At 39.7% G+C, this 24304-nt stretch overlaps 1 protein-coding gene across 2 annotated transcripts in view; it reads left to right on the top strand.

The window, feature by feature from the left end:
* LOC128575913 (cytosolic beta-glucosidase) overlaps positions 1–24304 on the top strand; it is a 94410-nt gene that overhangs the window by 6865 nt on the left and 63241 nt on the right. For both annotated transcript variants that reach the window (XM_053577724.1, XM_053577725.1), the window contains exon 2: positions 22178–22405. In XM_053577724.1, the coding sequence (XP_053433699.1) occupies positions 22178–22405 (228 nt within the window). The remainder of the gene's footprint in view (positions 1–22177; positions 22406–24304) is intronic.

Raw genomic sequence — 24304 nt, 5'->3', positions numbered from 1 at the left:
TAGCCATAGGTGGTTTGTAGTTTAATTTCTGAACTTCTTGCATGGCAGAAAAAAAATTTCTTTGCTACATCCTTACTTTTCCTTCTTGTTTCTTCCCCATTTATGTCATATCCTTTGACCAAAATGAAGCGCATACAATTCCTTAATTGTGCCATAACCTTCATGCCTCTGTACCTTTGCATTTGATGCTTGGATGCACTTTCTGACTATGGACCTGAACTGGGACCAACGGGGGATGGAGTTCCAGGTTTCCTGACTTGTAGGCGGAGCTTTTCTGCAGCTTGCTGCCTTCACTCCACTCCTTCAGCTATTACCATGAGGCCTGGCGGTGGTAGGAAGAGGTTCAGTGTCTGATGGGGTGAAAGCAACCCCCCAAAGAGGTTTGTAGTGCATATGTACAATTATTACATTACCTGCTTGGAACAGTAATAAGCCTTTTTACTGAGGGTATCTGAACATAACCCTGTGTATCTGATTAAAGATGGCTCATCTATCCCACTTAGTGGGCACAATGTTAGGGCATGTGGCACACCTCCTGGGGACAGGACACCAACATACGAGGGACACTACCTAACAAATGCAATCATTGTAACCTAATTCTTTGTACCCTCAAAATAACCTGCAAGACAATAAGAATGAAACAAAAAGATGACTCATAGAAGGGCAAGTGTTGATATGACTATTGTAGCTGTGTGTGTGTCTATTTTGTAAGGTGTGGGGGGTCACCATGACAGCAGCTGGGTCCCTCTTGTTCTTCTTCTGTCCCTCTTCCTCAGGGTGCCCTAACCCAGCTGAGCAGATCTATATTGAATTTGGTTCTTTCTCAAGGTGTCTGGTCTTCCTTTCATTAGTGTGGATAATCAGAATTTGATTGTAAAATATGCCCGGGCCAAATACAAGGGCTTTTAAAATTGTCTGCTGTTTAGATTATCCAGGCCACTGATCCCCCTTCCTTACTGTGGATAATTGAGAGTGGACTGGGTTGAAAATGTTAAGCAGAACCAATTGACAAAATAAATGAGATTTAAAAATCCTTTACATTTTAATAATAGAAAAAAAAGTTTTTTTAATCTGATAGGGCTTATTTTTCATTTTGAAACTGTAAAATCGTTTGTTTTTAAATTATATCAAAAATAGGAAACTATTTCTTATAATCCACCCATTTAAAACCTATTCAGAATGTATACTAATTATAACATGCAGCTAATGGAATTAAGAGTAAAATAGAATATATGGACATGAGGTTTTATAGTTTCAGAGTCAATCTTCAATCTTCTTATAACCATCTTTATGTTTCAACGAGGTTGCAAAGAGAGGATGGAAGTCACTTCAAATTCTGAAAATCTATCTCTTGATAGGGGAGGCTGCAAATTCTCTGGTCCTAATGAGAAACAATCATTTAGAGAAAAGCTTTTTTTTTTTTTAACGTATGTATGGGATTAACTAGACCCAGATCCCTGGGAATATTTGATCTCATTCACTTCCCATTCTTCTCTGTTCTTTCCCCATGCACCTCTGAATGCAGGTAGAAATGTATTTACAGGCCACCTAACTGGGAATTTAGAGGACATTTCCCCAAAGGAACAGTGTTGTAAATGGGTGCAGGTGTCACTAAATACTCTTCAGGTGTGTAATGAGATATAGATTTGGGGGTCGGCCTGGGAATTTGGAACATAATGTAAGAGGCAATGGTGAGTTTCTGGGCAGGTGACTCATAAACAAGGTTTTTGAAACATTATCCATTTTTACATTGAGAATTGCCAGGCTAAGGCTTAACGTTTCCCACACTACCTATGAATAATCATTTAAATACAGGCTTTGAGACCTGGGGAAAAAGTGTATTATTTACTCTAAAGACAATAATCTTCCTTGCAGTCATTGTAGTCCATCATACAGATGCATACTTGGGGATCTTTGAAAAACCAACATTTTCTCTTGATGGCCCATTGCTTCATCTATCTTATAAATTGTTACCCAGGACTAGATTGCAGACACAGGTTAGGGATGCACATCAGACTCTATAATGCCGTGTGGGAGACTAAGGCTCTTTCACAGGATGAAATATTACAGAGGAGCTTTGCTTATTGTCTATTGTTTATGTGAAGAACGGGATACAGTGATGGAGGTAATGAGGATTTTAGTATATCCTTTGGTTCCCCACGGTGCTGAGAATTTGGCAACTGTAGACGCAAGTGAGTTCTTGTTGTCCAAGAACTGGTTTGATGAAGGGAGAGCTGAGCTGTTTTCAGCATGGGTATTATACAACTGAGGCCACACTTCCCACCAGGAGCTTCCTCGTACCCTCTTCAGAGCTCAAAGACTAGGCACAACCATACTCAAGCTGTGACAAGGTAGGCTTTTTGTTGGGTGATGACTTTTCTCTTGGTTGGAGAGAAATTATGTGAGAAGGCCCAGAAAAGTTGTGTCTTCATTTTGTACTTAGAGACCTTGTTTCCCTGGGCATGAGATAAATAATTACATTAAATTGAATGGTTATTTATTTGAATTACTGTTGTGTAGTTATTAGTTAATCTCAATTAGACAATTATCTACCATGGATGTAAAGGTGAAGAAAGAGATCTCCTAAATCCATAGTAGGGAAGAGAGGCACGCACCTGACTATGATATGAAGAGGTTGAGGGCAGAGTGGAGACATAGGAATGAAGTGTGTGTGTGAGATTGTATAGGGTATTGAGTCTGGGTTTTGGAGAGAATTCGGGGTTCTCTTTATTTTTGTTTTTGGGCAAAGACAAAGGAAGGGGATATCAGCAGAAGAAACATTTTGAGCCAAGGCACAAGAGCATAAATATTTAATGTTGTATTTGGACAATGGTATAGTCATGACCAGTAAGTAGGTAAATAGTGCAGAATTCTAATACTTTGGAATGTATTAGAATCACTTGGTATTCTCATTAACACATCTATTTGGATCCTCAGATGAGACTGGAGAATAACCGTATTTGCAGATGGCGTCTAGGGGTTTACATTTTTTCCAGACACCCTGAATGATTGTTTTATAGAGGGTGCATGCTTTGATCAAGGCTGCTGTAGGCTATATTTCCCAATTACAGGGTGCAGAAACGCTGGGAAGGCAGAACAGGTCCAGGTTATAATGCTCATCAAGTACAAGACTAGTGGGATGGTGTCAGGATCATGCACGTTAGGTATCTGATGACCACAATACATTCTTAATCAAAGGGCTGTATATTGGAAAGAGTTTGACTGCAGTGTAGAGGATGAAGTGGGGGTAAGAAGCGAGGAGACTTGGGAAGTTGTCATATGAGGCTGATAAGGATGAAGACCTGAATTTGGGTGGTAGGGATGAAGCAGAGCAATGAAAGAATAAAGAGACATTGAAGGAGAATCAAAAAGGTATGTTCATGGATACAATGTAGGGAGTGGAGGAAATAGGAAGGCACTAGGCTGACTCTTAAAATTGGTGGTAGGAAATAGAAGCATAAAACACTACAGCAGGAGTATATTGGGAGGTTGTGAGGGAGAAATAAAATTGGTTCAATTTGAATTTAAGATGCCCTTAGAGTATTTACCAAACATGTCTTCGAGGCAATAGAAAATGTGTACCTCCATTTCAGGTGGAGTTTGCTGATATCAGCCATGGCTGATAGTTGAAGTCACAATGGAAGAGAACGCTTAAAATAGGGCTATGGAGGGAAAATAAGAGTGGCAAGGTTGAAACATTTGAATTAGGTTTGTAGAAAAATTCAAAAGACGCATTAGAATCCCGTAGAACTGATATTCCTATGGAATCTTAGAATGATTGCAAATAACTTAGAAACCTTCTACTCCAGTGACATGTACATGTGTTTTAATGCAGCAAAACCAGGTTTTCAAGAAAATCTAACTTTAATAAATAAGAGATGCAGAAGGACCTTCTTTGTTTGAAGGAAAGGTGGAAGAACTTGAGCCTATCCACTCAGTAGGCCCTTCTTCATTGCTCCTTTCCTGGGTGGCAACTCTTGAATCCTCTCTAGAAAACATGGTTTTTAAGACATCAATATACTAGCTGGGTGTTGTGGTGGGCGCCTGTAGTCCCAGCTACTCAGGAGGCTGAGGCAAGAGAATCACTTAAGCCCAGGAGTTGGAAGTTGCTGTGAGCTGTGTGAAGCCACAGCACTCTATTGAGGGCCATAAAGTGAGACTCTGTCTCTACAAAAAAAAAAGACATCAACATACTTTGCTTATTTTAGAGGCTGCAAAGTGTGATTGACATGATCAACGTCACCCAACTCCTTAATGACAGAGAAAATATTGACATGATAAGCTCCACATGAAACCAACAAAAGGAAGTGTATAACTCACGGCCAAAATGAGGGATACAGACAACATGGCTTCATGGGACAGAGTTAACATTCTGACTTGTAACATGTATGAAAGGAGCTGTGGAGCTTGGAGATTTTGAGAAGCCAAGGAAACATTGAAATTTCAGTTTCTTGCCCATTTAAAACTTCAGAGCTAAAGGTTTATGCCAGATTGGAGAAAGCTAGAAAGTGGATCTTTCCAACATCTACAAAATTGAGGCTGTTGTCGTATAAGTTGTGTCTTAATTATTGCTCAGACTCTAACCAAATTTCAGTAGCAGCAGAAGTGTACGGTGGGACATGCTGATGAGGGAGAGTAAAGCTGGGCAGTGGTTTTCTCTCCCATATGGGGGCATTGGGAAGGCAACTTGTTCAGGAGGTAGGATGTGTCTTCAGGTCATCTTTGTAAATGAAGTACACTTTTTAATTCAAACTTGTATTTATTTATGAAGGGTCTTTTGAGCTTGGTGGTGGAACAGTCCTTTATAGTGCCAAATAGGTAGGTTGATGATAGAAACCACTTGTAGCTACCACAACCAGAGTTTGGCATGAAAAGCCCAGAAAACTCTGCCCTTGGGGAGCTGTTTTGAGAAATCTTGCCACTGAAGACAGAATGATTCCTGGAAGACCTTGAGAAAAGTCAGTTTGCGAGTCAAAGGAACTGCAAATTATTCTAAATGGCCTTGTTGCTATCAGAAGTTTCTGTTCTTAATTTAGTCAAACTGCCACCAGTTCCAAGCCAATGTTCTTTCTTAGAAAGATGCTTATGGGATGTAAATCTTTTAAGTGCATTTCATTGTACCAACTGTCTCACTTAGAAAAAGCTCATTGGTTTGTTATTAAGTGGCCTATTTAATAGTGTCAATAAAATCTAAAATTGAAGACCGAGCATTGTTATTTTAGATGTTTTAATGATCCCAATTGTCTAAGTTACATGGCCCTGGCTCATTTGTTCGACCTTTGTTGGTTTTAATGGCCTGGAAAAATGCCTTCAAATACTACAGAGTTGACATAGTGTCTTGATATATGTGATACAAATCTGGAAATACTTTATTAGGATAAGTTTAGTATCAGTACTTGAATGATTGAATCAGGTCTACCCATCCAAAAGAAATGGACAGCTACAAATTTCAGAGAAATCAAAAAGTTCAAGTAAAATCCAATGTCTCGCAAAAAAGGGCTCAAATTATTACATTTATTATTTTGAGTTCATTGTATCTAAATAATAACTATGTGGTAAAAGGAATGAAAGCTTCTATGGTAAAATATTAATACAGAGAGGTCATAGAAGGTAATGATTGCTGGCACCAGTGCTCTACTATCTTCAGGCAATAGGAAAAACAAAAATTCAAATTTGACTTCTTATATTTATAAGCAATGTGTTTTTTTTTGTTGTTGTTGTTTTGTTACTTAACCTCTTCATGACTTACTTTCCTTGGGTAACATTTATCTTTTGGAGTTTATTGGAATATAACATGAAATAATTTAGGCAATCTCTTACCATAGGACTTGGCACTATTTTAAATTTTAACTCGATAAATGCCCTTATCAGTATGATTTTCATCATTCTTATGACCACCACCATTATCATCACCCTCACCATGACTATCATCGACATCATCACCATAATCACCATCATCACCATCACCACCACCATCATCATCATTACCACCACCATCACCATAATCACCATCATCACCGCCACCACCATCATCATCACCATCATCACCATCACCACCGTTGTCAATATCACCATCATCATTGTTATTGCCATAATGTGGTGTTAGTACAGGGCCTCTAAAAAACAGATACCAAGATGGTATTGAGCATGCAAGAAGTTTATAAAGTGAAATGCCTATGAGAGAAAGTGGGGAGGGATCCTGGAGAGGAGGGCATACAAATCTGACAAGTGAAGGAGGAAGCAGTAGACAGTGAGTTTGGGCAAACCATTTAGATTGCAGTAGAGTTCAAAAGCAAGTTCTGCAAGATGCCTGGAAGTCCTTGAGCCAAAGTCACTTGCCTGAGGAACTGTGCCTCTCCCAGGAGAAGGCCTTCACTTGCATGAGGAACCATACCTGTTCCAGGACCAGGCCTACTTGAGCAGCCTTGTGGTGCTCAGCACTGGCTGAGATCAGCCCAGGGAACTGGGGCCTCAGCACTGTGACGGGTTTCAGGGTTCAGTGGCTGGAGCCCTCAGTCTGCAAAGTGTTTTCTTACAGGTATCACAGAAAAAAAATTATGGGTGATTTAAAAAATCTTCCCATTTTGGGTTATTTTATTAATGTTCTACATTTAACCCGCATTATTTAACATTTGGAGGAAGCGGTAAAATAAATGATTGGAATTATTTCCTCTTGCTTGGGTAACGTGAACTGTCTGAGACTGGGCCAAATCTCAAAGCAATGGCTCAGCTTTCCACTCTGCTTGAAGCTCCTGGGACAGCTCTGTTCTTACTTCAGTAAGGCCTGTTCATGAAAAGTTTTATTTATTTATTTATTTTTGGTTCTAATTTTGTTTTCCACTTAGAAACCTGACTTGATTCAAGTGTTAAAGTTTAAGTGTTTGTAACGGGATTCAATTAAAGTAGGTCCTTCTTTGGGGCTCTGAAAATGGTAACCGGCCTTGGGCAAATTGGAACAAAAGTTATAAAATTCACTTGGATGCATCACAACATTTAACATCTTTAAGGAAGACATTTTGTTTAATAGATTCAATTTAGAAAAATTTAGTGTAGGTCATCTGCATAAGCACCTCAAAAATGTATGTGTGTTTTTGTTTCCCCTTTTAGTGATATCTCGGATCAGGACACCTGGACTCTAATCTATAAAATAAACAATTTGTTGTAGGACCTTGAAGAAAGTCAATTAGTTTCTGTGACTTTACCAGTAGGTTGAAAAGGAGATTGTAATATTGGTGAATAATGTGCTCAGAGATGTTTGCATAAAAGATGCTTTGTCTTTGTAAAGTATTATTGAATATTTATGGTCTACCAGACTCAGCCAAATGGCCTAGAGGAAAAAACAGCCAGATTTATGTAAACCTTGTTCAGTGTTCCAGATACTTCAGGATGGGTGCTCTATCCATGAATGAATAAATAAATGGTATAAACATTATTTTAAATTTTGAAGGTACATCAATATTATCTGGGGTGTTAGCCAATGTGTCTGACCTATGACATTGAAATGAAATGTCTGTCTCCAGGTAACTATTCCAATCTCATAAATATTTTTAGAGCCAGAGGCATTGACGGCAAGTAATGTTTTCTTAGAGTTTTGTGTCTGCAAATAAAGGTAAATTATATCTTTACCTAAAACCTACAAGAAATGATTGTCTCTCATCCACTGGGTTGCTCTGAGAATTCCCAGGCTGAAATTGCATGTGTTATAGTTCTTCGTTTTTTTTCTCTTTAAAAAAAGTGTTTTACTTATAGTCTGCATGGAAATTTTCTATCACTTTATTGTGAGAAATCTGAGCCTCAGAAAAATAATAATAAAAAAAATAGCTGCAAACACTGCCCAGGAACTTAATGGATCTACCGATGCACACAGGGCAGGTGTATTGAAACGTAAACAGGTGACAGGAAGTAAGAGGCACAGACCCGATTTGTTTGGGTTGGGTCACTGCTTAATGCAAATGGGTTCAGCGAAGGAATTCATGAAACATGACAGTGGGCCAAGAGGAACTTGCCGTGACATTTCAGATTCCCTTACCTCTTCTAATTAACCATTTCAGGTATAACAAAACTTACAGCACACACAGATCCGTTGAGTCTCATCTTTGTAGGGATGTGGGGAATGAAGTCTGCCAGTTACCCAAGGCCAGTTACCATTTTCAGAGCAATTTTGCAGTCACTGGGGAACGGATGACCCTGTTCTCCTTAAGCACCAGGCTATAATGCAGTCGGGCCTCATGCTAGGCCTTCAATTTTTTTTTTTTTTTTTTTTTTTGAGACAGAGTCTTACTATGTCACCTTCAGTAGAGTGCTGTAGTGTCACAGCTCACAGCAACCTCCAACTCTTGGGCTTAAGCAATTCTCTGGCCTCAGCCTCCCAAATACCTGGGAGTACAGGCACCCACCACAACGCCTGGCTATTTTTCTGTTGCAGTTGTCATTGTTGCTTAGCTGGCCCTAGGCTCAGTTTGAACCGCCAGCCTTGGTGTATGTCGCCAGCACCATAACCAGTGTGCTATAGGTGCCGAGCCTGGGCTTTCAATTTCTTTGAGGCATTGATTCTGAACAGCATTCTACTGAAAAGAGTTGCCTTACGACAGAGCCTGTCATTAAACACATTTGGATAAATTGCCTAGATCTAAATATACTGCAAGTCTAATAAGATATTTGAAAACATAAAAATCACGTAGAAAAAAAGCTTGCCATCACGATAATGATGGGAATAACAATAATATTAATAGCTACCTCCTTTTTTTTAAACAACTATTATTTGCCAGTCACTAGATGAAACATTGTGCACACATCTTCACAAAAAAACTTACAAGGTAGAGATAATTACTGCGTTTTTACAAAGGAAGCTGCAGACTCAGAGAAGTTAAGTTGTCCAGGGTAAATTAGTATGTGGGAATGGTAGAATTTTTTTTTCCAGTTGCAGGAAAAAAATTCCATTTTAAGCAAGTGAGGAATTTTTATCTCAGGTGTTGGTGGGTTCAGAATTCTTTTGGATGCTAAAATCTGGTTATGCACCATCTCCCTTTATGCCAAACCTCAAAGTTATGCCTTGGTATCTTGGGCCTTGTAGCGATCCATAAATATTTGTTGATGTGATAAAAGAAAGATCCAGCTGCTTCTGAAGCCTGTGGTTCCCATTAGTCAAGAAAATATGGCGTTAGCCCATTTTCAAGAGTATCAAATTTATATAGGTGTTCTTGAAACACATATCAAAGTGGAATTATTCAAAATAAGATGTCTGTAATTATCTGACATGCAGTCTATCCTTCCCAATTCAGATTCAGGGAGCCAATTTTTGTGTATAATTGCATTTTACACATGAAAATCTGTGATTTGTGATTGATAAGGAAATAGTGAAAATTGAGTTAGTGCTTATAAAATTCTTGGTTTATTTTGCTTTTGGAATCAAGCCAGGCAGATTCCCAGGGCTTGAGGTTTCTTGGGGATATTTTATATTTCATATGAGGTCACTAAAAAGTTACAGATCAATGGCACTTGATAATTTCCACGTGGCAGAGGGAGGAAAGCGTTAAAGTATTTGAGCATTGCAAGGAGCACTTCTGGGTGAGAGAGGTTTGAATGTAGGGCACCTTTTGCATTTTAAGCACTGGTATTTGGACCCTTGTCCTGTAGTTATATAATAAAGAGAACCTTTTTTTTTTTTTTTTTTTTTTTTTTTTTTTTTAAGGGAAACAGAGAAGTCCACTGAGGAAAATACTTACTGTCCTTGGGGACATGTTTTACAGTGAATTTTGTACAGGAACCCTTTTCTCCTGTCTAAAAGTTCTGGAACAGGATGACTGTCCTTCTCAAGGAGCTTAGGCCCAGAGGAAGGGCTGAGTCCAAGTGTCACAAGGACCGCAGAGATGTGCAGGCAGCATTCGGGGGGCACATCCTACACATTTGGAGGAGCACAGAGGCGGGCATCAATGCTCCCAGGCCACTGGCCAGTCTAGAAAAAGGGACCAGGCCTGCAGTTTCCAGGAAGGCAGCTAGAGTTTCTAAAAGGACTAGTTACTCTGAAATCTGTTTTTAGGGGATGAAGCCCACAAGAAAGCATAGCCTCGATAGTAGGGTCTAAACCGTTCATTAACTTTGGCAATTATATCCAGCTTCCAAGAGAGTCAGTTTTAAGTGCTTCTGCTACTGTCAAGCATCCAATAAATTTTCTCAACAACTCTGCAAAAAAATACGAATGCCATTCTATTTATTATCATTTTTATTTTATAAGTACGGAAAATGAGGGACAGAAAGGTTGAATGATTTTCTTAGGATCACAGTGATAGTATGTGGTGGAGACAAATTAATGTATAGAAAATATTGACGGAAAGGCTGTAGTTGTTAAAAGCACAAACTTTGTTTAGTCACATCTGCCTTACAATTTTGGTTCTATCAATTGTTAGCTGTACGACCTTCTCCAAATCCTTGAACTTGAGGAAGCTTCAGATGTCTCATATTTAAATGGTGGTATCCCAGTAGTAGTTACAGAGCGTGTAAAGTGCTTAGCCAAGAGCTTACCCCATTATAAGGGGCTCAATACATGATCAGTACTGTTGTTATCGTAATGTTTTTTTCATCCTTCTTTCATCCTACTATGCGGTCCTCAGATTAGCATAGTAGAAATTGGAACCTGAAACCAGCACAGAGTAATGCTCTGATGGGTGAAAAGGAGACTAGAACTTCCCTTGCAAAGATAGAGAAAAGTGTCTTTCACTTGATAGTGTGATTCGATGCATAAACGGCTGAATGCAAAGAGACTTAATTGAAAGATAAAAGAATAATTGCACTAGAATAGCAGAGGCAAAATCAGTTGAGATAAAAAGCCACACATATTACAAAGGACTAAAGTAAATGAGGGAAGAGTCTTCATAACCAAAGACATTGTGATCATCAGAAAACAAACTCCGCAAATGCACGGTTGGAGTCCAGGGGATCAAGTCCCAGAACTAGGATTAAAATATTTCCTCTCTTTTGTTATATTTAGAAGAATTGATCACTTTTCTGAATGATCTAGTCAGTAGTTAAATTATAAGCATATTCTGTCACATATCAGACCAGTATAGTCAACAACGAGGACTCTCAAGAAACATAAAAGTCACCTTGTTTTTGTTCCCTGATGTCCCTCTATCCTTGCTTAGCAGGCATAGCTCTGCCTTTCCCTTTAGAAGCAAACACGGTTGAGCTCTATTTCTCTGGTCACCTGAAGGCCTGTTGCATGCCAGGCACACACCACTCTCCATCCCTCTCTGCTCTCAGCGCTGGGAGACCAAGCCTAATGGACCTGTGTGCGCCTGTGCCCGGCACTGCTGGGTCCCATTGTCTTTTATCTTCTGTTTGGACATGATCAATGGGAAACATCAGCAAGAAATGGCAGAGCAGAGTGGGAGGAGAGAGGGTATTTATTCTCCTGGTTTTCTCCCTGCTGGATTGCTGCAGGTTGGCTCTGTCCCTCTGTGAAGACCTCCTCCCCTGCCAGGCAGCCCTTGGCAAACTGCTCCTCCCTTCAGGCTTTGGAAACCAATCCTGCCCCCAGCCCCTGGGCGGGCAGCAATGCTGTCCTGCTGTTGCAGGCCCTGAGGTGCACGACCATCACTTGCTGCTTCCCCCAAACCCTGCTCACGCCATTGTAAATAGTCTTTTTATTAAACTCTCCTCAATTACCGAGTTTGAGTGCCATCTGTTTCCTGCTGGGACCCTGGCTGATACATATGGCCACTCTGAGTTGCAAAACACAGCCTCATTTTGGTATTTGGAATAATCACACTAGGAAATAGTTAAAACTCCAAATCAGATTTGGGGTTAAGTCTCTCTTCCCTCTCTTGGAGGAGGGGGTGAGGTCATCTTTTGTTCCCTGTGTCTCTTATTTCCACCTGTTTACCATGACTTCTGACTTAGTTGGAAAAAAGGTAACAAAAAGGAAAGTTCTTAAGGTGGCTTCACATTCTCTGATTTTGGTAGCTATTTAGAGTTGATTCTTTTTCTTATGGGTGTTTTTACAGACTGCTGCTAAGGAGTTTTCTTGTCTGTTAGATGAAGGTGATGCTGGGTCCTCCAGCTCAGCACTTTCTCTGTCCTGTAGGCATCTGGCCACTTCCCTGAGCTTCACCTGTTCAGGGAACAGTGGGTTGAACAGTGGCTCTCAAAGGTATGCCCAACTCCTAAGCCCTGAACCTGGGAAAGCAACCTTTATTGGAAATACGGATTTGCAGTTACAATGAAGAAAAGGATCTTGAGTTACAATCATTGTGGATTGAGGCTGGCCCCAAATCCAAAAACAATGTCCTTATGAGAGAGGGGAGGAAGACACAAAGACACGTGAAGGGGAAGGACCTGTGAAGAAGGAAGCTGAGCTGGGAGGGATCCGAGCATCGCTGGCAGGAGCCAGGAGAGAGGCAGGGAATGACCTCCCCCTTCAGTGACTCCCAAAGGAACCAGCCAACCCTGCCCACATTCTGATTTCAGACTTGTGGGTTCTAGAACTGGGAGAGGATACACTCTTATCATTTTACGCAAACAAGTGCGCAGTAATTTGTTAGAGCAGCCCTAGGAAATGAATGCAAGATGTATGTGCCCCTTTAGGCATTAATGGGCAGGTGCTCAGACAGCCATGTCTGTAGTCTCACCTGTGCGCACGTCGTGTCTCGGGCAAACACACAAGCGTCGTCTTCTCAGTCCGTCTCTGGTTTGCAGGAGATCCTACCCAGCTGCGGTTTTTCTGTCTTTTTCTTTGCTGCTTTCTTCTTCCTTGGGTTCTAGATTCACTTAGAAGAAGGTAAGACTGAGTTCATCACATCCCTTTAACCAAAGGGAACACCTATCCTGGCTTTTAGAGCATGTCATTTGAGTGCTCTAAGTCTCCCCAGGCTGCTCTAGCAAGATGCCACAGCCTGGGAGGCCCAGGCAACAGAAACTTCATTTCTCACAGTTCTGCAGGCTGTTAAGTCCAAGATCAAGGGGCCGGTAGGTTTGCTTTCTCCTAATGCGGTGTTTTCCATGTTCCTGCATCCTTGGTGCCACTTCCTCTTGCCAGAAGGCTAGCAGTTGTATTTAATTGGAGCCCTATCTACTTCAGTGGCCTCATTTTAACCTAGTCACCTCTTTAAAGGTCATATCTCCAGCTATAGTGATATTGTAAAGTACTGGGTGTCAGAACTTAAACATACAGATTTGGAAGGAATGGCCTTCAATCTGTAGAAAGATTTTCTTTTTTCAGGTTGAAGGGAAAGGAGGGTAATCTTCTTCAATCTTCTTCCTAACTTCTTTAAGGCACGAGACTCGTATTCCACAGACATTCCACAGTGGAGATTCCCTAATCTCCACTTTCTTGACAAATTTACATACTGGATGTGGGTGAGGAAGTTCAGAGTTGTGACCCCTGTTTTGGGATAGCACTTTGGAGCATTTGCAGCTTTGCCCAGCAGCCCCAATGACACTCTCCTTTATCATCTGTTAATTAGATGTGTGTCATATCAGTTACATCCGGTACTCACTGGATTATTAGTAATCATTCAGTGTTTCTTAGTATTATTCACCTTGGTGTCCTTCTGATTTATTTTAATTCTGTTTTCAAAATCTCAATTTTGAGTCTTGTTTAAGTACTGTTAAGGAGGAGTGTTTTATAGAGTGAAGAAAAGAAGGAAGGGAGGGAGGGAAGAATGAAAAAAGGAAAGAAAAAATAAAAGAAGAAGAAAAGAAAGAAAACACAAGTAAATTCAGCCATATGGTCTACTTCCTTGAATCTGCCAGAGTACCAGCTATATAGATTATCTCTGAGCTCAATAAATATTTATTTCAATTTGATCAGTTTTAGTGACAATTTCTTTTAAAGGGAGCAAGTTGTCGGGTGGTGCCTGTGGCTCAAGGAGTAGGGCACCGGTCCCATATGCCGGAGGTGGCGGGTTCAAACCCAGCCCTGGCCAACAACCACCAAAAAAAAAAAAAAAAAAAAAAAAGTGGGGAGCAAGTTGTCAACAAACTATAGCTCAGTCTGCAGAGGGAATGGGGTACGTGTGTGTAACCTGGGTAGATAGCAGGGGAAAGAGCCCATTTCAAGTCAGTGCTCTCAAAATATTTGAGAAGAGTTTGAGTGGTGATATCTCATGAAGCAACTGTAAAACTGTCTAATTTCACACATGGTCACTGGTACCTACTATGAAGAAATAGTTAAACATGGTGACAAAGCTGAATTCTAGCTGCTAACATCTGTTAAGTTCCACAGTGATAGAAAAGCAACATTTGACTGTGTTTGAGCCTTTCAGCCTGGGGGCGTAATCTGCGTCTCAAGTCCTAGAGATACTGGTCCTAGGAGGACTGGGGAGCGTTCTTTCTTAGCAGAGATGTCTTAAGGAATGTTATTATTTTTTTTTTTTAGGACCATTCCTGGCTGTGAAGATTCTTGAAATGCTGAGTTAATTTTACAGTTTTATTATATCTGTGTGAATGGAATGCTCTGCCAGCAACAATGTAATCCATAGACAAATGCTTATCTAATTTTCTAAAGTAGCAGTTTCTCCAAATTTGTACAGTGAACTCTCCAATTTAGAGAAAGTCCATTTTAAAGTCTTTAGCTGCATGGAAGGTGTTTATTTTTAGGTTTTTGCTTTTTCTTAAGACAATTCTAGTAACACATTTTTCTTAAAAAATCATCTTGTTGTGTTTCTTGTTTAATCTGGGATTTAGTTAAATTTAAACAAGAATTCCAAATGGATAGATTAGAGAAGGTGGTGGTGCGGGGGCTGATTTTATTATTGTTATTATTTCTTTTTTCTTCCATCCTTATCTCCCTCCCTCTCTGCCTGCCTTCTTTGACTTTGTTTCCTTCTTTCTCTTTTTTTTTCTCATTTTGGTTTAGTTGTCAGATGAATTCCAATATTTGCAGATACTTAAAGGGTATTTGAAAATAACTTTTTCACATATACCCTTGTAAGATGCACCGCTGGTGTAATCCCACCAATCCCCTTCCCTCTACCCACCTCCCCCACCCTCCCCTCCCTTTCCCCCTTCCCCCCTTCCCCCCTATTCTTAGGTTGTAACTTGGTAAATGTGGAATGTAAGTGTCTAGGCACAGTAACTGAGAGAATGCCGGGAAGGGGATGAAAGCGGGTCAAACGGTCTGTGAAGCCAGGGAATGATGCCCCATGATCATATCAATGTACACAGCCGTGATTTAATAAAAAAAAAAATACATCTTCAAAGCTGGAGAACAGAACACGAAAGGTACATAAAGGGAAAAAATGAAATTAAGAATTAAATATTAAAAAAAATTTTTGTTGTTGAGTACCAATTTCCGTCTCTTGTACTCTTCCCTGTGGGTCTCATTTCTATTTCTGCACATATATATTACACATACATACACATGCACATTCATATACGGTACTATATAGACATTACAGGCACAGATTATAGAGAATAAACTTACAAACGATGTTAATCACATCCCCTTTTTCTTTTGTTAACGTTTGAGAAAGTCTCAGACGGATTTTTGATATATCCCTTCATTTATGGTTGTTTTTTGTTACAGATTTCAAAACTATTGTTAGATGCATTAAAGTTGATTATTATTATATAGTTTTAGTAGACTGCTACTTTTATTAATATGAAAATGCTATTCGTTTCATCTAATCCTTTCTCTTTCTTTTGTTGTAAAATAACATTACTATTGCTAAATCTACTTTTGTAAATATTTGTATGGTAAATACTTTTTTTTCCTCTTAACCTTTACCTTTGTTCAAATAGGAATGTTTAACGAACTTACACATTTTTTGATCACTCGTATGTTTCGACTTTTTCCTGCTGTGTTATTATTTCATGTTTTCTAATGCTATAGCTTCCTTTCCTTTCCCCCCTCCTCTCTTCTATCATTTCCTTCCCCTTTTGTATTTTTCTTGATTCTTTTTCTCATCTTGCGGTGTTTCCCAGGGGACATGCTAGTGGTATTTGACCTGGACATTTCTTGTTGGTGTTGCCTCCTGTGCCTTTGGGAAGCCTCCTCAGTGGCCACTGAACACCAGTCGCTTCCCAGTCATGGTGCAGGACACCAGCACATTTTCCTATGCTTTCTAGAATGTTATTCTCTGAACTGAAAATCAATGCTCACTAGCTAGGACCTCTGTGATTTCTCTTCTCTTGTAGTTATCTTTATTTTATCTCATTTAATTTTCAGTTTTCTCTTTCTAAGACATATCCATATTTTAAAGACAGAAATGATCCTATGATCGCTCCACCACCCCACAACAAAGAAAGGGTTTCTTATATCCCTCTGCCCTACTTCTTTACATTCTCCCAAGTGATTCCTGGCCTTTTATATTCTTCAAGGCTAACACCTTTGAGCTGCAGTTACTTCTCTGTTTCTAAATAGCATGCACCTGCCGTTATTATGTGACTTTTCTCGTTGAACCGATAACATTGACTTCTCATTATGTGAAATGAATTCTTTCTGGTCTGATTCGAACATGACACAAAGTGAACTTTCTTTTCTCCATCATTCTAATTTGCTTATGTCACAACTTTTGTTTAAGTTGTTACTCGGCTTTTACATCGTTTGTAATGTAAATATTGTCTGCAACTCAAGGATGAGAATGTCTTGCTTTGGTAGCTTTCTTTCCTTCTACTTTCCTACTCACCAGCCCCAGATGAGATCCCAATCCTGTAATGCCCACAGTGTTCTCACATTTTGGTTAGTAGTCAATGTTTATGATTGAAACTATTAAAAATTTATAGCTGAACCATGTAGTATATTATCATTTTTATTTTCCAGAAAGCCCCTTTCCTCCAAATTTAATATTTGCCTCTCATTCGTTCATTTTGTTTCTTGTGTATTTATTGCTAATTAAATCTATTTATGTGTGTGATTTTTCTCTTATTCCAATATACTAGGTAGCTCTAATTATTAGTGATGTTGAGCATCTTTTTATGTGCTTATCATTACTAATTATTAGAGAAATGTAAATCTAAATCACAATAAGATACCACATCATACTTAATGTTATGGCTACCATTATAAGAAAAAAAAAAGGCAGAAAATAACAAGTAATAGCAAGGATATGGGAAAACCGGGACCTGTGTCCAGTTGATGGGAATGTAAACAGATATAGCCACTATAGAAAACAGTACAGGTCCTTAAAAAGTTAAAAATAGTTATCACTCCAGCAATTTCACTTTGGGGCATATACCAGAAGAAAATCTCTGGAGATGGATATAACTGATGGTTTCAAAACAATACAAATGTACTTAATGTCAGAACTATATTCTTAAAAGTGGTTAAGATGGTAAGTTTCATGTTGTGTATTTAACTACAATTAGAAAAATATTTTTATCAGAGATGTACACTGAAATATTTATAGATTGAATGAGGAAGATTGGCTGGAATAGAGACTGATATTCTGTGTTTGTGCTGGCTGAAAGTTCTGTAATAATTCTTTTATTAATTAACATATATGTAATGGCTAATTTTGTGTGTCAACTTTACTGGGCTAGGGATGCCCAGATAGCTGGTAAAACATTATTCCTGGGTATGCCTGTGACGATGTTTCTGAAAGAGACTGGCATTTATTTTGGTGAATTGGTGGTCTAGGTGAAGATCATCTTTCCTGATGTGAATGAGCATCATCTGATCTGCTGAGGATTTGAATACATGTAGGACAAAAGGTGAGGAAAGACAAATCTGCTTTTTTTGCACTAGGACAAGCATCTCCTGCCTTCAGATCTGGTGCTCCTGATTTCCAGGCTCTTAGACTTGGACTGGATTATCCCACCAGCTTCAGACTGCAGATGGCAGGTTGTGGGACTTTGTGCCCGCTGAATCGTGTGATCCTATAATAATCCTAACTAATACAGCCTATTAGATATTCTATTCATATAATCTTGAAGAACTATTTCTCATAGCCGGCCACATGCTCTAGTGGACTAGTGACTCCCTGGGTCTGCTGCTGAGCTGTCATCCTTTGTGACCATCTGCCTGTATTAGTTTACTATCATAACAAAAATGCCCTGGACTGAGTGGCTTACACAGCAGAAATTTATTTTCTCATAGTTCTGGAGGCTGAAAATCTACTACCAAGGTGTCAGCAGGGTTAGTTCCCCCCCCAAGTCTGCCTTCTTGCTGCTTCCTGACGTGGCCTTTCCTCTGCACACACATCCGTGGTGTCTTTCTCCATCTCTCTTTATAAGGACAGCAGTCAGATTATAACCCACCATTATAATCTCATTTAACCCTAATCACTTCCTCAAAGGCCCTTCCCCAGATATACTCCCATTAGGGGGTAGAGATACAGCATAGAAATTTTGAGAGGACACAGTTTAGTCTGTACACTAGGGATTCCCATTTTCAATCTCCTCGGCTGAATTTATTTCCTGGATATTAATTCTTTATTTTTCTTGGTTTACATCATTGTTTTTGGTGCAAATTTATCCTCCAGTAACATCCAAAGAGAAGAAAATCTCCCCATATCTGAAAATCTTTTTTTTTTTTGGTCCATTTTTCACACTTAATGGTTTGATGGCTGAATTGTGGTTACAAATATTGACAAGTAATTTCCCCCTTTCACTCAAATCTGAGTCAAGCTAGTTTCTTTGTTCTGTTTTTGTGCAGGCAGAGAATTTGTCCCTTGTTTATTCTTGCACAGGGTGTGGAGTCCTTGCACCGTCAGCTTTATGGGAGCGTATCCATTTATGATTCCCATCTTTATTGAGCCTTACACTTTGTCTTCTTTTCCCCTTGACCCTCAAGGGAGATCATCTAGACTTGGCAGCTGCTCTCAGAACAAAAGCCTGAATCACTACTAACTTATGCCACTGAATTACCCCTCTCACTTTGTTTTTGGGTTACCTAGCTTCCTGTCAGATTAGCAGTGCATTTCAAAATATATTTCCTATATTTCTCATCCAGCAATTATAGTTTGGAGGATAGCTCAGCTTCTGTAGTCCATCTGGAAATGGTAGACATAATTGCAACTAGAGAAATTTTCCAATGAACAAATGAGTCATTAATATGATTCACTCAGTGAAGATTTATGTGAAACTACTAGCAAGAAATGGCCTTTCAATTTTTTGGTCACGTTTCAGTTATCATTGTTAATCTTCAACTCACAGCTTAGTATCTTCTAGAAACAATGTTGTTTAGATATGCACTGTGCTTAACCAACATCCAGGCAGAACGAACTATGCCACCTGAGTACATTTTCCTAAGTAGCATTTACCTCCTGAAATTGTCAAAAGTTGTTTTAGGCATGTGATATGGACCACCTTTCAAAATATATAAATTGTGCTTTTCACTTTTTAGCCTTGATAAATGAAGTAGCATGGACATCAGTTAACTCTTCATACCCAGAGTCATTATTACTCAGAGCAACATGGTCCAGTGGAGGAACTTGGACTTCTAAGATTTGGATACAAATCTTGGTGGTGTCACTTACCAACACTGTGCTCTCAGCCAAGTTACTTTATCAATGATGTGATGATGCCAGCTAGGGCTGGCTCATGAGAGCCTATTAAGTTTGCGTAAGTTGATCTAAAACATGGGTGTTATTTAAAGTTAAATGATATAAACTCCTAAGTAGGTAATTTTATATCAAAAACAAAGTTAGTAAATATTCAAACTCACTACTTCCTAATTCTCCTACTAAATTTTACCTTTTTCTATGGCCTTGTGGCCACTTAGATTTCTTGTATGGGTACAGGAGAAAGACTGTACAGTGGTGGGCTACTGCTGATCTTTTCCTAAGTCTGACTTCAGTCCTATGCTGCTTGCTTGAACCTAGCCAAGGTGGGTGTATTTCCACCACAGAAATTGGCAGGTGCTACAGGTCAGTATTTGTTTTATGGTTTTGTTGGTTGTCTATTTTGTTGGTTGAGATATAGATATGGTTAAAAGAGAAAGTGCTAATAAAGCATATTAAAGTTAAAAATGGGTAACATCTGTGGCTGTATGATTGTCAGTAGCACACAAAATTGAGGACATATCCTTTCGGTGCTCGACGACCACCTCAGTGAACAAGTGCAGTTCTGCTATGTCTTTGTTATTTTTCTTTCTTTTGTTTTTTGGTTAGTTTCAGTAAAAATAGCATCCAGAAGTCGCGTGAGAATGACATTTGTCAGGTTGGTTTCTGATACAGGAGTCTGGCAAAGTCTAAAAGAGGACTCCATGCCCATTAATTGGTTATGGAATTTGTAGAAAAAACATTGCAGAATTTTTTATTGTTTATAAATTCTGCATTGCATATACTTTATAGCAGTCAGCTTGATAGTAAACATAGAGGGGTCCATGCATTTTTTAAAACATATAGCCATTTACCTACACTAACACACCCCGCTTAAGCTCTCTCAGACTAAGCTTTTTCATTTATTAATCAGTCAAAACTATGTGTGCCATTCTTGAAAAATTACATGTTTGTGTTCATACCCATTTCATTCTAAAATTGAATCCCAGTGTTCTTTCACCCCATCTCTTACCCCATATGTGGAGATGTAACTTGAGAGCTGGTGGAATGTATAAAATTATTTGATTCTACAATTGCAAGACTCTAAAGTAAAATACTATTATTATGCATGGCTTTTTTTTTTTTTTAGAGAAACAGTCTCACTTTGTTGCCCTTTGGTAGACTGCCATAGCATCACAGCTCACAGCAACCTCCAGCTCTTGGGCTTAGGCAATTCTTCTGCCTCAGCCTCCTGAGTAGCTGGGATGACAGGCACCCGCCACAACACCTGGCTGTTTTTGTTGCAGTTTGGCTGGGGCCAGGTTTGAACCCGCCACTCTCAGTATATGGGGCCGGTGCCCTACCCACTGAGCCATAGGCGCTGCCCAATATGCATGGCTTCTTTATATTGATATTTGGTTCCTACCTGGATATCAATGGTCATTTTTTGTTTTGTAGGAGCTCCTCCTGTTCGCAGCCTCCCCGGTCCCTGATGATCCCACTCTGTAACTTCTCATTTGCTATCCCATCTTTGGACTGGAGCATATACCTTTCCTTCTAGAACTGGGCCCCAAATCTGAGCACTTGGATGGTCAAGGAGGACCTGGCAAGCCTTTCCATACTTGCTTTCTTCTACATTAGCTGGGACCTCTTTTCTAATATAAAAATTATGATGAAAATATTTTGGGTCTATACACAAGGATGCAGATAATAAACAGACCCCGGGTACCATCTATCTAGTTTAAGGAATGAAACAAAGAGCTGTAATCAAAGGCCCCTCACCCACCTCCCTCGTTCCATTTTCCCTCCTTCTCCCCCAAAGTGACCACCAAATTGACTGGATCATTTCCAAGCCTGTTGCTATACTTCTACCTCATAAGTATGTTTTGAAAATACATGGATTTTTTTTTATATAGTTTTACAGATACAAAACATGATGAACACACTGTATATATTCAATTAAATGTATAAACATTATATTTTAGGCCTGTTTTAGGCTTGCAGGAAAACTGAGCAGAAGGACGTGTGCTGTGACTCTAGCCCGCATTTGGGTGAAGGCCCTTCCCTGGTGTCTGTGAAGGAAAAGGCCGTTACCCTGGCTGTTTTGCAATTGCCTATTAGCTGAGTTCCCCAAGAACATGAGGCCTGACCTGGTTCACCCTGGTGTCCCCTGGGCTTCGCACAGTGCCTGACACCTACATTCGTTGAATTAAAGAAGTATGAATGAATGAATTTCAGATCCACTAGCACGTCAATTATGGTGGAAACTAGCGCCCCCTGTCCTGCGCATAATAGACTGAACCATCACAGGCTCTACTGCCAGGTGACAGAACAGGGCTGATGTGTTCAGGGCCAGTCACACGGTCCCAAGACTCCTTGTATACTCTGTGTGCAAGGACAAGGTGTGTCAGGAGTGGCTGGGGAATTTCCACGAGGGGGAGGCGTTTTTGACCCAGGCATCCCTGAGCTGGGGCCTGCCTCTGTTTACCAGCTGGGAGATCTTCAGATAATGAGCCATGAAAGCCGACTCTGGTACAGCACTATGCAATAATTTTTCATTTGCCACCAGTCAGCTCCAGGGATCAAGGACAGCTAAACACATAACCCACTCATGCATGTTATTTTAAAGGCATATTTTAACGTTATAAATATGGTACATTGAGTTAATGAGGTATGTTCTTTGGGTGACAAATATTGACATTCCACATACACCTCTTGATGTCAAGAGTGTAACTGTTTCATTTTCTTCTTTTTCTCAGGAGGCTGGGATGCAGATGGAAAAGGCCCTTGTGTCTGGGACACATTTACCCATCAGGGAGGGGAGAGAGTTTTCAAGAACCAGACTGGCGATGTAGCTTGTGGCAGCTACACTCTGTGGGAGGAAGATTTGAAATGTATCAAACAGCTTGGATTGACTCATTACCGCTTTTCTCTTTCCTGGTCACGTCTGTTACCTGATGGGACGACAGGTTTCATCAACCAGAAAGGCAAGTGTTTCTTAAAAATAGAAGGTTGCAGCTTTAATTCAAGGTTATTGCTGCAGTCTGGCATAATTAATCCAGTGTGGTATTCTGTAGGTTAGCTTTGAAATGGCTAGTTTTTGGAGTGATTATAGGATAAATTTTTTGAAATGAGTTCGCATTAGCTTTCACAATAATATTTTGGTTTTCCTTAACTTGAAATCTTTGTTGGGGGTGGGGAGGGTAGAGGAACAGAAGGAGGATACAGTAAGTGTTTTATTTACGTAAGATGTTATCTGAATGTTAAGCTGAAGATGAATTTTTAAAAGTTGTTTTATTAAACTCTTTTCAGTTGTGTAACCCTGCGATGAGTTATGAAAAGCCCTGAAGAACTCGAGATGTTTCTGAGCATTTTAATTCGAGTTGAATGAGTAGAGCTAATTGCTAGCGTAGGAGTTAGTACCAAGGCTCCTAAAGTCCTCGTACTTGGGGTTAAGTGCCAGCTGTATCACTTTCTATCTGTATAGCCACCTCTTCCTCATGTCTGGTGCCTCAGTTTCCCCAGGAGTAGAAACGAAACCTATAATAGTCACTACTTTAGGAGTTTTTTTGAAGACCAAATGGAATAATCTTGGTAAAGTGCTTGGCACAGTAACTGTTCTTATTAGGCCGTGTAATTAGAAAGACCACTCACTGCCCCACTGACACCCATTTTCTCTAATCCTCACAATCAGTAAGGAAGAAATAATGACCATATCTTATGGATATGGTCAAATCCTGTCCAAATCCTTATTTTTAGTAAGTGGTAGATTTGGAGTTTAAAGCTAAGGCTTATTGATAATTGACTTCCACATAACAGGATTGGTTAAACTATGACCTGAAGATTGAATCTGGCCTGCAGTCTAATTATATCAATAAAGTTTTATTAGAACTCATCCATGCCCACTGGTTGCACCTTGCCTGCTATTGCTTTCCCACTATAATGGCCAAACTGAGAACCAGGGGAAGAGATCACCCGGCCTGAAAAGCCTCAAATATTTACTATTGGTCCTTTCAGAAAAAGTTTGCCAATCCCTGCACTACAACATAAAGCTCTTAATGATGATTTTTTTTTTAATTTTTTTTTTTTTATTAAATCATAGCTATGTACGTTAATGTGATCATGGGGCACCATACCCTGGTTTTTGTTACTATTTTATCCTGGAAAAGATTTCACACTAGTCTTAGGGCCAGGAATAAGGAAGGCCAGGGAGGTGTCTAGAGTATAAAGTATAAGGATGGTCTCAAAGGCAGGATGAGCATTCACCTGACCTGAGCAAGGGGCACCTGCTTGGCTCCCCACACTTTCTACCCAAGAACATTTATTAATACAAGAAGCTGTTTTGGAATAATCTATGTGATCCTTACATAGAACCATTTATGACAACAATTTCCAGGTAGGCTTGTGCACTTGCAATGCTCATTTTGGGCAAGGTGGGACAATCTGCACATTGTGAAACAGAATTTCAACTCACAGACTCACAGGTGGCATTGGACTTCAAGTCGCTGTCCTCAAATAGGGACAGTGGAAGATTAGCGGGCTCATTTTTGATACTAAAGACATTAGCCCATGAGTAATTGCTGTTGGTTGAACACACTTTCTTGACGTCACTGGCTGGTTTTATTTTTTGCATTGAACAGGAGGTAATTTGCCATTCAGTTTACAAGTGGACTCACAATGTGCCACCTTCCTAAGCCAACATCAGTATTCTCCCTTCTCTCTGTTACCTCATACCCTAAGTTTTAAAAAACAAAAATCTTTATATCTTCTATTTTCTTTGTTTTCTATATCTAATTGGTTGCTGAATACGCATATGGTGCATTACACTTGCCTTTTTAACTTCTTCCCCCATAACCATCCTAGTTTAGGTGTTTTTCATTCTCATC

This window comes from Nycticebus coucang, chromosome 23, assembly GCF_027406575.1.
Source record: "Nycticebus coucang isolate mNycCou1 chromosome 23, mNycCou1.pri, whole genome shotgun sequence".
Taxonomy (NCBI): domain Eukaryota; kingdom Metazoa; phylum Chordata; class Mammalia; order Primates; family Lorisidae; genus Nycticebus; species Nycticebus coucang.
This window is presented reverse-complemented; position numbering and strand designations above follow the sequence as displayed.